This window comes from Clarias gariepinus, chromosome 27 (assembly GCF_024256425.1).
Source record: "Clarias gariepinus isolate MV-2021 ecotype Netherlands chromosome 27, CGAR_prim_01v2, whole genome shotgun sequence".
In the NCBI taxonomy this organism is placed as follows: Eukaryota; Metazoa; Chordata; class Actinopteri; order Siluriformes; family Clariidae; genus Clarias; species Clarias gariepinus.
Genome location: NC_071126.1, coordinates 18,294,287 through 18,310,000, shown reverse-complemented (window position 1 = coordinate 18,310,000; position 15,714 = coordinate 18,294,287). Strand labels below are relative to the sequence as shown.

At 39.7% G+C, this 15,714-nt stretch overlaps 1 protein-coding gene across 1 annotated transcript in view; it reads right to left on the bottom strand.

The window, feature by feature from the left end:
• syne1a (spectrin repeat containing, nuclear envelope 1a) overlaps positions 1–15,714 on the bottom strand; it is a 202,842-nt gene that overhangs the window by 173,293 nt on the left and 13,835 nt on the right. Inside the window, 1 exon segment of the mRNA XM_053488825.1 lies at positions 11,570–11,631. Within this exon segment, the coding sequence (XP_053344800.1) occupies positions 11,570–11,631 (62 nt within the window).

Here is a 15,714-nt window from a genome sequence, read left to right as displayed (position 1 = left end):
AATTAGAAAGAATTAAAAGAATTAGGAGAGAGAAGACAGGAGAGCTCATTGAATTGAAAGTAAAATGTTAAAAAAGAGGGAGATGACCTTAATTAGAGTCAATATAAGAGAAGGAGAGAAAGCGAGGAGAGGAAGAGAGGGATGTGTTGTAGAGACGAGTGTAATTAAGCGCTTGTGAGACAGTCTGCAGTCTACAGGAGGAGCGAGCGCGCAACTCCAATTAGCTCTGTGATAATTCGGAAAATAATTGAAGTTAAATTCAGTTAATGGGGGATTACACTCGCGAACGCCGGGCTTCGGCTGATTGTGATGGAAAATAAAAGTGAAAAGCAGAGAAACGGTTACTGAGAGAATAAAGCGAGGCGGCTAAGCTAATTACACGTGCAGGAATCCTAATGGATTGGAATTGATCGCTGAGGCTGTGGGGAAGGAACAAAGCAGCCGCGCGGATGGACGGAGGCTTCGGGTACCGCGACGTCGCCCGTCTGTTAGTTAGTTAGCGCTGATATTCGCATCGCAGATTGTATTAAGATTAGATTAGGGAGGAATGTAGAAACGGAGGAGGAGCACACCTCAGGAATGCTTTCATCGAAAACTATTCAATTTGGGAACGCCAAGTGCACACGGACCCGAGGCGGGAATCGAACCCCGATTCTGGAGGTGCGCGGCGACAACGCTAACTACTAAGCCACACAACAACGCTGATCATTTTTGACTCTTTATAGATACAGTAAACAAAGTTCTGTAAACAAGTTACATCGGCTAAAGCGGTCGCTCCTTTACCCTTCTCTGTCCTCGCACCACCTCTGACACTGGAGACTCCTTCCTTGAGCCCTAAATGAACTACTTCCTACAGAATATGTCCTCATACCGTATACAACTATAAAAGTTGGATAAAACCAAGGTTCCGCGTTTAAGCTACCTTTGAGGGGAACTGTTTTCACAAGAATACGTTAAATGTAAGACGTGGGAGTGGTGGCTCAGGTGGTTAAGGATCTAGTTTTTTGATTTTCAGATCTGAGGATTCGGGTTCGAGCCTCACCATCAGTGGGTTTGCCCCACACCCCATCCCTATACTACCCAGCCTCTGCATGCCGTGCCATTCCCATTTGAGAGATTTTAATTTAACAATTGTTAAATGTTAATGTCTGAGATATTACAAAACTGCATAACGTACAAAAAATTTGATGCATCAGGAATGAAAAATTCACCAGCGCTGGGATAAATACACGTCAGATAATGCAACGGACATAATAAATATTTTGCACACAGAGTCAGCTCCGTCAGTTTGCAGCTCTGTCTCCGAGGGCGCGAATGATCCGACGGACGCTTCGCCTCTCGACTCGTCCCTATTTTCCATATTGTGGTTCCCTCTTCACTGGAATCGACACGTGTGATGGAGATAAAGAGCTTTAATAGGCTGTTTGAAGCCTCCTAAATGTGCCAGGGCTCTGTGCCTGTGTCAGGCAATTACACCAGGAACTGAGAGGGGCTAATGGGCCTCGGAGCAGCTTGTAGTGCTTAACTAGGCTGTTACAGCTGGGTAACTCTGGAGAATAAATAAATAAATAAATAAATAAAGCAAACCCTCGTTAGTTTTTTGGCGTAGCCTGCGCGAGCTAGTCGAGACCGTGCTATCTGTCAGCGGTGTGAGAAATGACTTCACAACACCGAGCAGCCCGTAATTAAGCCCTAACCATGTTTAAGAGGATTTGTCAAAATTGAAATGGAGGGTTTCCGTCTCGGGCGTGTTTTTTTCCGTCCAATCTCTCTCTCTCTCTCTCTCTCTCTCTCTCATATATTTGCGCACCCACACTCTTGATTCTGCCCATCATCATCTCCTTCACTCACTTTTCCTAATCACACTGACACTCTTAGGCAGATCAAGGCTTCAGTCCTGAATCCCTGCGTCTTTACACTTTACACTTCTTTTAAATCCACTCTTCGGTTCCTTGCGCGTTTAAAGATGTGTCGAGGCACAGATTCTATCACATTGTTGAGATTTTCAAAAAGAAAAACGTACTGAGGGCAGCTGTGGCTCAGGCAGTTGAGGCTCTGGGTTGCTGCTGATCAGAGGGCCAGGGGTTCGAGCCCCGGCACCACCAGGCCCCCTATGGGCGAGACCCTTAAGCCATACACTTAAATATAGTGTATATTTAGGAATTTGGCAAAGCTACTTACAAAGATGCTTTGATCCCACAATATCATAATACAATCCATGCAATACCAGATTACAAAATGGGGGGTTGTGACAGGAAGGGCGTCCGATGTAAAACCTCTGCCAGAGCTTGTGCATCAAATGATCCAATATGGCAACCCATAGGAAAAAAGGAACAAAGCCCAAGGACAAGATTCTCAGGACAATGTAAACTCTAAGTGTGACGCTGATCAATGGCTTAGCATCGATTCGGACCTCCGTCGAAAAACCAATAATCACAAACTTTTATTTTTTATTGTTGTTTTTAAAGAAAGTAACAGCTAATTTAGATATTCAGTGACACATCAGAATATTTATAATAAAAATTTTAAGGGGTTCTCTGGAGTTCGGCCCTAAAAGCGTGCCAATATGATATCCATCCAGTTTATGTCTAGTTATTATTAGCAGATATTACCTGTAGTAATTTACACAATGCTAAGATATTGTAAGAATTCCATATTAATTGAAATATGACATATTTTATTTGCAGCATAATCAGTCTAGTGTTTTTTTCATAGTAATGCAAAGCTTGATGATTCAATTAGTGATTACATTGTGTTTATCACTGTACATACAGTAGTTCTTACGCACAAAATCAGAAAATTTTAAAGTCAAACACATACACACTATATAATATTTCACTTAACTGTCACCGAAAATTATTAGAATGCGCAGGACCCTCTTGTTTTTCTCACCCTTTTGGACTTTATGGGGGTCTTTACATGCTCAAAAACTCATGACAATTGGCAGACAGGTTGGAATCTGCTGCCATTAGGATGCCTGCGAGTCGCGTGGCCTGGGGCCCCCAGGGGCCCCCAGATGAGATTTCTCTGGATAGCTCATACACACTTTCATGTAGGCACATGAGACTCGGTACACATTTAGAGCTCATTGATGTCATGGGCTCAACTCAATTTTGGGTCATTCGCAAATACGAAATGGGGGAGGGGGTGTATTTTGATATACTCTTCCTAGGGTATTTATGCGATCGTCACCAAAACCGGGAAGATGTGATCTAGAGACATTGACTCAAAAATCCCTCAAAATTCCAAAAAGATGTTACAATGTTAAAACAAATGTCACAATGTTAACACTCTCACACTCACACAGACACACACAAACACACTCACTCACACTCATGTATATCACACATCACAAATTTTAGCACACACACACTAACAAGTCACATGTCTCACACACACATCACACACATACTAGCACACACATCACCAATGTTAACACACAGACTGACACATCCACATGTCTCCCACACACACACACACACACACTCAACAAATATTTAGAGCCCAAATTGACATTAGCCCTGTATAGTGTGTGATGTGTGCAAGTTGTGCGGTGCAACTGGGTGGCGATGGCTTTTTCGAGGTCTTTACACACTCAAATAACACACAGGTACGGTACATTATTAAGACTCACTGTTCAGGAACAGTTAGAAACCTCCATGTCTGAACTATTACATCATTATCCACTTATTACCACTTGTTAGTGATGTGTAATATAATGTTAAATGATTTAATTTATTTTTAATATTTAAAGCCAAACTACACGGCCTGATTTAAATAATAATGATACAGTGCAATACAATCACACAGTGGAACACACACCAATCTGACAGCTTAACGCTCATTTTCACGCTAACATCCCCCTTCTTTTTTCCCCTCCACGGAAGAGATCAAACTAATATGACTCGAGTAATTGACCAAATATTAATATGAACCCTGGATCTCATTTCTTAATCCTCTTTTGTTACACCTGCGGAGAGAAACGAGCGAAAAGGGACAAGTTGAGGAATTCTCATTCTGTGTTATCTTAATAATGGTAACGATTAATCTCGTGCCTCGGGGCGATTAATTAGGGAGCTGGAGATTCACGAGGGGAGATGATTTGCATCATGTGGGGTGGGAAGGGGGGGGTTAGACCTCTGAGAGGTAACTAAAGCAGAAAGTCACCTTTCTCCCTCTCTCTCATTCTTTCTTTCCAATGACCTTCATTTTCTTTTCCTTCTGTAACATCCTTGATGTTCCTTTGTCTTAATAGCATCAATTAATCTGATATTAGACACATGAATAATTATAATAGTTGTAATAAATTGTTACTAGAAATGATCAAATTTTTCATGCAATGTCAATAAACTGTGTTACAAATATATTAATTAATGAAATAATTATAATACAAATACATTAAAATGACACAAATAGCTGCTTTTTCTCTTTAAGTCAAAGTAAGTACACCAGTATTTCTGTTCTAAGTTCATATATATTGTTGGCTTCTACTCCCAGACAAATAATTCAAATACATACAAACGAGTTCAGCCAATCATGACAACCCAGCTCTGTGCAACTGAAAACATAAAAGCTGAAAAACAAATTCAGTAAAATGACAGAAAATGGCTGGCGTCTTTCTTCAAAGGCTTATTAAGTGCAATAAAGTGTCTGGAAAAAAATAAAAGCATGCAGAGAACAAAACTTCCTTTCTTCTGAAACCTACTGTATATGCAAATAAATAAAATAGAAGAAAATGCCTGCCTTTAGTCTTTAAAGGCTAGGGCCCTTTATAGTGTCCCTTTATATCCGGCCCTTTAGAGACACTGGTTTAAACATTTACACAGATATTCTACAATACTACACATCAGTTCAACTAGATTCATCAGTACAATACAAATATCAACCTTTTACACTTAATTCTAATTACAAATTATAAATTTTAATTACAAATGGACACATTTAGTCTTTATATCTTATATAAATGCGATAAGGCATACTCCAAGATTCGGCTTTAGGCCCGCATTTTTTCCACGTTTATACCCAGCCTTTTGGACTCATTGGTTGTCACTTCTACACAAATTTTGTACAATTAAACAAATTGGTTCAGCTAGCTTCATCAGTACAACTATATAAAATTTAAATACAAATGTCCATCTTCTAAATTCTAAGTACATTTAAAAATGAATTGGAAAAATGGCCACCTGTACACTTTAGAGCCTATGTGAGTGCAAGAAGATATAATACAAAGCCATGCTTTAGGCCCGCTATTGTTTGACGTCTGTATCCAGCACCATGGGTATGTTGGCTTATACTTTTATGCCGTTTATTATAATTATAAAATTAAATGGTGCATTAAAGATATGACAGGTAAATGAATTTTAAAAAATTATGTGGGAATTTCTCTTTTATTACATTTTTCAGAGTTTAGTAGGTGTCCCACAAGGTCCGGATGTAGGCCCACCTTTGCTTTGGATTCATATTCACCACTTTAAATATGCTACATTTTATTTTTATGCTGAGGAGCCATGTATGATATATTATATTATAAAAATCAGTTCATCAGCTTATTTTAGAAATCAGTTTATCAGCTCCATCCATCCATCCATCTATCTAACTACCCAGTACCCACTGACTCACACAGTAGACATAAAAGGCCCTCCGTTGTTCTTTGTTTATATTCAGCAAACTGGCTCTCACAGCTTTTACTTCTGTGCACATTTATTATAATATTCAATCCTAAAATAAAAGCTTGTGTAAGGAAATTCTGTTCTCATATCTCCCCTTACACGAGGAGGTCGATTTCATTCTAACGATTAACGGCTGTTGATAGGGGCATGAAACTATGCTAGAACATCTTTATACTATACTTCTAGAAATAAAACCCAAATTATATATCATTGATTATGACTATTAACACTGATAGCAGCATGGATAGGTGTTTAAATGCTTCCTGTTTTTTCATGCCTTCATCTTTACGTGACACATTCCTATATTTAACCAAGTGCTCTGGACTGCAGACGCGCGCTCTGGCTGGTGAGAATGCTGTCACCACGGCAACATCACTTTTTTTTTGAGAGGATGAGGTTAAAGGCACAGGATGGGAGAGACAGAGAGAGAAAGAGAGGGAGTTGAATTATGGCAGAGGGAAAGCAGCGGGAGACCTTATAAAGGACCCAAGCCAGCAAAGTGGAAGCAGAAATAGATCCTGCACAACTGATTGAATTATTTTATTCAGGACAATCTCTGGCTGTGTAGGTGGGCAGGTTAGTAAATCCTTTTGAAAAGCCAGATTCACTCTCGGCTCCCAGGTCTTTGTTTATGATTAGACGGTAGTAAAAGCTATGTTTAAACAAGTAGGTAAAATTTTTAATCTCCTTTAAAGCAATGGGTCTGAACAACAAGGCTGGACTAGGACAAAAAATTAAGGCCAGAAGTCTCACAAATTATAGGACCACTGATTGAAAACTGTAATATATTATTTATTAGGAACTGTCTAACCATCCACTCCGTTATCTAGAGTGCTGATAAGAAAAGACTAGTTCAATCTGACTAGATGGCCATGATACCACAAAGAAACACTCCTTACAACTGATGTGAGCAAAAAAGGATGTCTAATTTACCCATTTTAAGAATATGATTGCACAATTTACCCAGTTTCTAGTTTTCTTCGGACTGCTGAAGTCATGACTAACGAAGCACTTGCAGGATCTTACTGTCTAAAGGTATTGATCAGGAGAGGGGTACAAACTAATCCCTGATGCATTAGATGTACCATAGAACACAAGAAAAAAGTGTCAGTATGGACACCGTAATGGACACCTTAGTGACATCATGAGAAAAGGATATATGTCCAAAACTTGCAATGCAAGACAACGTAGCATTAAATAAGCTGACAGTAATGCATGGTGGCGGCGGCATCAGATTATGCCAGTTAGAAGTGAGGCTTAAGTCAGGAAAGAGGGAATCATGAATAGATGAAGTTATCAATCTATTTGGGCACAAATTCATAATTGATAAAACATTTATCAATATATTTTTTAAAAACTCAAACCAAAATCAAAATTTTTACTGCAACATGCTGATCATTTTGTCAGTGTAAAAATAATCACATTGAGATTATTTTAAAACAGATTGAGATTCAAACTCTAATATTCATCTATTAAATGTACCATTTCCTATTTAAACATATTTATCTAGGATAACACCAAATAATCTGACAAATGATCTCATTAAGAGGATGTTCTCTAATATGTATTTATCAACTCAAAAGTATATAAAAAAATAATATGCCTGATGATGCATACAAATATTACCTGTAACAAATTGCAGCCTTTCATGATTAAATAATTACACAGGTCCGTATTGTGATTTTTTTATTTTGACGCAATTAATTGTGCAGCAAAAGTGTAGTATTTCAAATTATGGATTAAACTGTAAGCAAATTGTGTGTAGAAAAATGTCCATCCATTTAGAAACCTCGGTAGTCCAAGTAGGGACCGTGAAGGCCAATAGTGACCACTGTATTTATTCCCATTTGACCAACTGTGGTAGGACCTCCGGTCAACATTCACACACTACGGGCAATTTGGGAACGCCAATTACCCTAATCTGCATGTCTTCTGTGGGAGGAAATTGGAGTACCCAGAGGAAACCCACCAAGCACAAGGAGAACATGCAAACTCATGCACACAGGCAGGAATCGAACCCAGATGCTCAAGGTGCGAGGCGACAGTGCTAACCACTAAGCCACCGTAATGCTAAAAAAAAGGTTGCAATTAATAAAGACATGGGTAGAGTTTAAGTTATTAATTCCAGGGACCGTGGAATAAAAAACAAAAGCAGATTGAAAGATTGAATGAAGCCAATCATGCACGCACAATTTTTTGATTCATGAATAATCATTAACCGTAAAGTAAATTGGTGCACAGCTACTGAAAAAATATTTTTTTCTTGGTGTCTTTAAAGCTCTCTAAAAATAACTGGAAAAAAATGTATATGTATATTCCCAATGTTTTCTGGAATAACAGAAATTTTAACATTTTAACGTTTCATACCTTCTCAAGAACTGCTATATAAAGGATTTATAAAATACTCAGAAATGTGTTCAATAAAGCATGTAGAAAAAAAAAAAAAACTACGAAATGAAGGCTTAAAACTTGCAGTTTAATCCTCCGAGATCTCCGCAGACTGACAGCAGCAGTCCGTCCGAAACATTCAGCTAGCAAACAACCCAACATACAGTTATTAAACATTAATAAGTGCAAATTTTCCCCGCTCGGTAGCTCCGTGGCGGAGCTGCACTGATGGGCACTGACATATGAAATATCATGTCTGGGCACAATTGCCTACAGATCGACATTTCAAATGAATTTTCTGCTCGGTGTCACTGCAGTAATCAAACCGGAACGATCGGGAGGCTGAGTGGGTTCAGGGCACAGGATAATTGCAGTGCGGATGGCTGGAGCAGTCACTCTCGACACACTCCTCTCTAACACACGCTGAAGGGTTAAGTGGAGGGGATTAACACAGCAAAATGCCATAATTACACACACACAAGCACACATGAGTCTGGAAGACGGGGCGAGCGTCCGGTGCTAATTGGTAAATTAGAGAGACACCTGAGATCGGATTAGAAGTGAAATGAAACAAAAAAAAACCTGAATCTATGAATCTATTAAAATATGATAGTCGGTTATTAGAGTCAATGAAAAACAATATTACATGAGCTACTGTATAAACTCTGCTTGATAAAGACGCATGCATTGAGGTACTACATGCAGAAGTTTTCACCCCCTTGTACTTCTCCATATTTTGTAGTTACTAATAAAATCCTCATATGCAACTCTGTACACTTTAGATTTAGCTAAAATATTTATAATTTTCTTCCAACTGATCAACAATAAAAAAAAAAAAAAAGTTTCTGGTCGATTAATTTAAAGCTATGATTGAAGTCTATCACTGCTTTGTGTCCTCATTGAGCCATTTACCTCTAAATAGTTCTTATTGCGCCTAGTGGTCAGAGTATGAGTTACAACAAAGGTTAACGTTTTTTAAAAATATGTGCTTAATAAAATAGGATCAATTTCCACTTCACGAAGGCAAAATGTTCGAGCAAACAGTGTGTCTATGAGGCAGTGCTTATTGTATTGTAAGATACGAGGGCCGTTCAAGTCAAAGCGGGACATTTGATCGTACAGAACGCCATTCTGTGAGTAAAAACTCTCTTTATTTCTCTATATAATCCTCTGCTATACTAATACACTTATCCCAGTGTTTCACTAGTGCTTGGACACCATCAACTGGGTAGTTGGATGGATAGATGGATAGATGGATGGATAGATATTTATGGATGGATGGATGGATGGATGGATTGATGGTGTGAGTAACTGGGTACTGGGTAGTTAGATGGATGGATGGATAGATGGATTGTGTGAGTAGATGGGTACTGGGTAGTTAGATGATGAATTGAAGGATGGGTGGATGGATGGATGGATGGATGATGCGAGTAACTGGGTACTGGGTAGTTAGATGATGGATTGATGGATGGATAGATATTTATGGATGAATGGATGGATCGATGGATGGATGGATTGATGGTGTGAGTAACTGGGTACTGGGTAGTTAGATGGATGGATTGATGGATGGATTGTGTGAGTAGATGGGTACTGGATAGTTAGATGATGAATGAAAGGATGGGTGGATGAATGGGTGGATGATGCGAGTAATTGGGTACTGGGTAGTTAGATGATGGATGGATGGATGGATGGATGGATGGATGGATATTTATGGATGGATGGATGGATGGATTGATGGTGTGTGTAAATGGGGACTGGGTAATTAGATGGATGGATGGATGGATGGATGGATGGATGGATTGTGTGAGTAGATGGGTACTGGATAGTTAGATGGATGGATGGATAGATGGATTGTGTGAGTAGATGGGTAGTGGGTAGTTAGATGATAAATGGAAGGAGGATAGATGTATGGATGGATGATGCGAGTAACTGGGTACTGGGTAGTTAGATGACGGATGGATGGATGGATGGTGTGAGTAAATGGGTACTGAGTAGTTGGATGTATGTATGTATGGATGGATGGATTGTGTGAGTAAATGGGTATTGGGTCACTGGATAAATAAGTACTGTAAGTTTAACTCCAAATGTCTTACTGCATCCAAGAGTCTCATCACCGTACTGTGCTTGGAGTCTTCGCTTTTACGCCTTCATTCACCCTGAAATTTCAGCACAAATTTCAGTTTGACTTGAACGCCTCTCATATTTGGCAAATCCTGAGAGGAATGGGGAGGTAATAAAGTGGATAATAAAATACTGCACACCACAGTGACCTTGTTTCTATGTACAAATAAAAATAAAAGGCATCAGTTTTCCAGTGGTTGATGTTTTTGGGGGCTGGTTTCTAGTCTTCTGGTGTGTTAATTAAAATGCAGCTGAATTCCTTTTTAAGAAATGAGCTCCTAGAAAATCCACCAGATTTGAGCCTACAGCACGAGTCATGTGAGATAGCTTCTTCAATCGATCGGGTTTAAAGCATCAGCCCTTATTACGCGCATTCCTACCACATATATCAAAGACTGAAATTGAATGAATCTACAGTATGTAGTTTTAAAAAAAATATTCACAAATAAAAATCGTAACAGTAACGATCGCGCATGAATTTACCCCATCGGCCTGAATTAATTCTCACCAGGAGTCAGATAATCAGCTGAATGTGGTTAAACTGTGTGTAATTTAAGTGCACAAGACAGATGTTCCTAGAGTTTGTTAGCAGATAAACGTACATCAAACAGCATCGTGAAATCCACCGAGCTATTGAAATAAGTTATGAGTAACTTTAAACACAACACATTTAAATTCATTATTCCAAAAAAATGAAAACAATGCAGAACAGCTGTAACATCAATCAAATCTGGGATTAGTGTTAGATAAACAAGCAAAAGGTTTAAGGGGGGGGGGGGGTGAATACTTGTGCAAGCGATGTAGTAGACTGCATTGTTCTGGATTTATGGTATAGATTTATGACGCACAAGCGGTAAAGATTGCAGCTAAATCCAGTTACTCATGCTCTGTAATGTAAGCTGTAGACGCGCAGGAGCCGGGACGGCCGGTCTCGTGACACGCTAAGACTAAAAGAGACCAGAGCACGAGAATATGCTTTGCTCTTTTAATCTGAAACTCTTTCATGAACAGGTCTGTGGTTTGTCCTTTTGATTGGATAGCGTGAGTTTGAAGTGTTTCTCCTCCAAATGACGTTAAGAAAAGTATACCAGAGTCAATAATCCGCCTTGATCATGTTCATTACAGCTGACGGATGCCGCCTCAGGCCCTGGAGAGGATTAATGTGGATGTGTGCGAGAAATATCAGCGCAAACGGCGATCTAGATACAGTCGTAGGCGTGTCAGTCTGTGTGATGTCACAGACGGGCTGCGTGAACCTACAGTATGGATGAGAAGGAGATCGGCCTCACCCTAGCCTCACCTCTCACTTAGTCCAACCATTCGGTGTGTTTTGTCATCTATAATGATGTTGACATTTAAAGAGAGCATGTGACCGCACACACAAGACTCACCTTTGCCAGATGGGAGTTGATCCATTTTGTAAAAGTCCGCTTCTGTACAGCTTCCTGTTCGTCTGAATCAAACACAATTTGAAAAAAAAACATAGTAAACATATTAGCTCCATAGCTACTGTACATATTTTGTACATATATATTTATTTATCAAGCACGATATGCTTATTTATATTAAAAAAAAAAAAAACATTCCACGGGTGATGATATAGAGCATAACAGCACTGTGACGTCCCGGTAGCACACTAGCTTTCCAACACAATTTGGGATTTATGGCTGGAACTCGAAAGTTAACGGAGCTCATTTTCTAAAGCAGAATAAGTGGAAATATAAAGAAAATCTTTAATTACCAGAAGGAAATTAAAACTACTTTCACTTTCGATGGCGTGCTGTTGTGCTGAATATCAGCACGGCTGTGATATCTTCAGTATTCTTACTGATATTCAGCTCAACAGCACGTCATCGAGCGTGATATTGCTTCTTATTTAACGTTAACTGGAGGAGTCTCCAGTGTCAGCTCTTTCTTTTCTCAAGACTGGATTTTAATGTCTTACTCGCTTCAAGAAAGAAGTAAAAAAGCAGGACGTTAAAGGAATAACGGCTTATAGTTGCTGAATTGTATTAAGAACAGTAACTTGCTTATTTTACTGACTTTCCCCAAAATTAAATGCAAGTATTCCATGAATAAAAACATTCAGTTTGTTTTCAGATTGTTTGTTAAATCAGAATCATTTCTAATCTGCTGCACTATGAGGAATAAAACACTTCAGGATTTTATTCCTTACCAAGACAACCAGGATCCCACCCTACTAACCATTCTCTACAGGTCTGACCAGAGGTAGTGGATAATGCACATATTCATTATATTATGTATACAGCATATAAATGCCCCTCATCTCAGACTCTTCCCATGCCAGACATTTGCTCCTGCGACGGTCCATCCATGCATATCATTTATGACTCTCATCTCCTTGACATCCTGACTGTGAATAGCTTTTCAATAAATGATACAAAATCTAAATGAATCACTTCTGTATTCCTGAGCATCGTTCATCATCCAGACCACATTATGGACAATGTACTACACTGTACTCTATATTTGCCATAATGATATTAATCCACGTAACAAAATAAGATCCAGCCATTTAAGGAGCTCAAACAAAGCCTCATGATGCTAGCAAATAATATTAAATACCGCAGGCGGGAATGACAAGTCCTTAATGAAATTACGCACTGTCTGATTTAAATTACACACTGGAAGTCGGTCACTGTGTCACGCATATAATGTGTGTGTGTGTGTGAGAGAGAGAGAGAGAGAGAAAGAGAAAGCGTCTCATGTATTATGCACGTCCACATGATTTGTTAAAAATTCTGAAATTTGTGAATTAATAGCTTGATCAAGTCAGAGCACGACGATGAAATATTGATGAGAGGGAAGAGAATAATGGTGGAGCGGCGTTATGATTTCTTTGTGTGTGTGTGTGTGTGTGTGTGAGTGTGAGTGTCTGTTTGTATGTACAGTACGATGATATATCCAAATCACTCACTATATATATATCTGTTTGGATATCCAAAACTGTATTCATGGTGGTGGAATGGTAAGCACTGTTGCCTTGCACCTCCAGGGTCCAGGTTCGATTCCCGCCTCGGTTAAAATAGAGTTTGCATGTTCTCCCCATGCTAGGGGGGTTTCCTTCAGATACTCTGGTTTCCTCCCATGCAAATTAGCTTAATTGCTGTTCCCAAATTGCCCATAGTGTGTGTGTGTGTGTGAATGTTGACCGGAGGACATACCACAGCCGTAAAATTGGAACTAAACGCAATGGGCACCACTGGCCGTCACGGTCCCTAGTCGGACTACACACTGGGTTCCTGGATGCATGGATGGATGCGGATTTCTATGCAAAGTGGATGTGTGTATCTGAGGATGAAATTTTGTATGTTTGAATTATAAATATTAATATAAATATTCGGACACCACCAGCGTTATTTCTATTTTAGTCATCTACCATAGTTTATCAAAGTTAAATTAAGGGCAGCTCAAATGCTTTTAAGTAACGATAAAGTCAGGAGAACTGCGGTGTCGAAACCATTGTCGTAGTTGTGCTAGAATTCCACGTTGCTTATTCCTACGTGCTTTTTAAGTTGTTTAACATTACCGTCGTCCGGGAGACACTCCTGTCAATCATTGTGATCTGACACGCCCACTCTAACAGGGAAATGGACTTTATGGAGCTTTTAGATAGAATTACATCGCACTTAGGGATAGGAAATGAACGGTGAAATTAACCTGCCATAGAGTTATTTAATGAATGAACATGTGCTGTAAAGATGAACCAGATTAATGAAGCAGAACTTCTTTTTGTGGTTCCGCAATCTCCATATCTGATTGCTCCCTCGTGTGTTTAGGGAAATAAAAACTCCTCACACTAGAGACAAAAAACAAAAAAAACAACAGCGTCTCCTTCTTAGGACTCATGTCCATTATGTCCCACAGATCTGCCAACACATGTCTCAGACACACTCTATCACTCTATTAACCCTCTAACTAACCCGTGCGAAAATAAACACACCCCACGTATAACCCTCATTCACACACCAGAATACGAACTCTTACCACGCAGGTGGCTCGACAGGCTCGGCACTAAGTTCAGAGACGTTCTAGACTTCTCCATTTGTTCCGTCCTGCTCACGTGTGTGTGCACGGTCAGTCTCAAGTCCACGGACACCTGAACCTAGTCCTTGTCCTTGTCTCGCTCGAATGCTAACTCCAAAAAAGTGACCATCAACTCCTCACCTCTTCAGTAAGACTTTTTAAGCCTCTTGTGAAACTGTGGGAATGTTTGCATGAGAGTTGAACACTGGCCTCTCTCTCTCTCTCTCTCTCTCTCTCGCTCTCTCTCTCTCTCTCTCTCTCTTTGCCTCCCACACTCAGAAAAAGCAGAAAGGACCCATTCTCTCTCTCTCTCCCTCTTCCTCTCCATCTAACCAATCAGATCTCACACAAATGCGTGAAGTCACTACAGGACACGTTATAAACCAGGGTGTCAAGAATGTGGCGTGTAGTCTCACATCCCTCACGTGTGTGTCTTCATCAGAGGAGGACAGACGCTCTGACAGTCACGTGACACGCAGACCGATCCAGCTGCACGCTGTAATTCCCGAGCATCTGCCGAAATCTCCCTCTCACATACGCTCGGGGTTCTGATTAAATCCGACTGGATAATCTGACAAGTTTCTCCTAACCACCGCATCCCTGATTAACCACCTGCCATTTCAAATCCTCTGAAAACGGCTTAGGAAGTTAAAAACAACTTCTCTGGATAGAACTGGAGGAATGTGCTGGAATTAGTGCCACAAACGTGATCTGTAAAATAAATAATGCATCGAGTAAATGCTGTCTAACATTATTAACGGAAGAAAAAAAAAAAGTGAATCTGCTTTACTGTATAACGTAAGATGTAAAAGTATTGGCACCTGTTTGCGTTTCTCAAATAACAGCTAAATATATGTGTATATCTATATAATTAAAAGAAAGGTTTTGTCTGTACGTCGGACCGAACTCGTTCATTCAATGATATTTTTACGGCACATACACTGAATAATGGACCAGATTTCTGTCTGTATGTCCATATGTCTGTCCAGCAAGATTTTGTCGCAGCATCATGCAAAACTGGTTTGACAGAATTTTACGAAACTTTGGCAGTCTTTCAGTATCTGCCTTAAGTTAACCCTGCGACATAAACAAAATCAAAATGTTGAGTGGAAGGGAAGTGACGAGCAACTCCATTTAGAATACCAATTTTACCCAGCTCTTAAAGGATGCCAGTATTTTTGGAGTTGCACCGACGGTACAGCATATTGACCTACAAATCCAAAATGCAATCTGCAATAATATGAATCGAACAGCTACACGTACAAACATATAACCACATCCTTGCTGTGCGGCCTCAGACCCTGCAGAGACAGGGACAATAGAGGGAAAAAAATGAAAAGCTGAAAAAGAATATCGTGTGTGAGAGATAACGATCGATTCATTACCCGTGTGATTATGATTTCCTGTTTCAACCCGTGTCCTCCCCCAAAAGGCGTCTTAAATGATGAAAGTCATTAATATCGAAACGCCACATGTCACGTGTTATCTG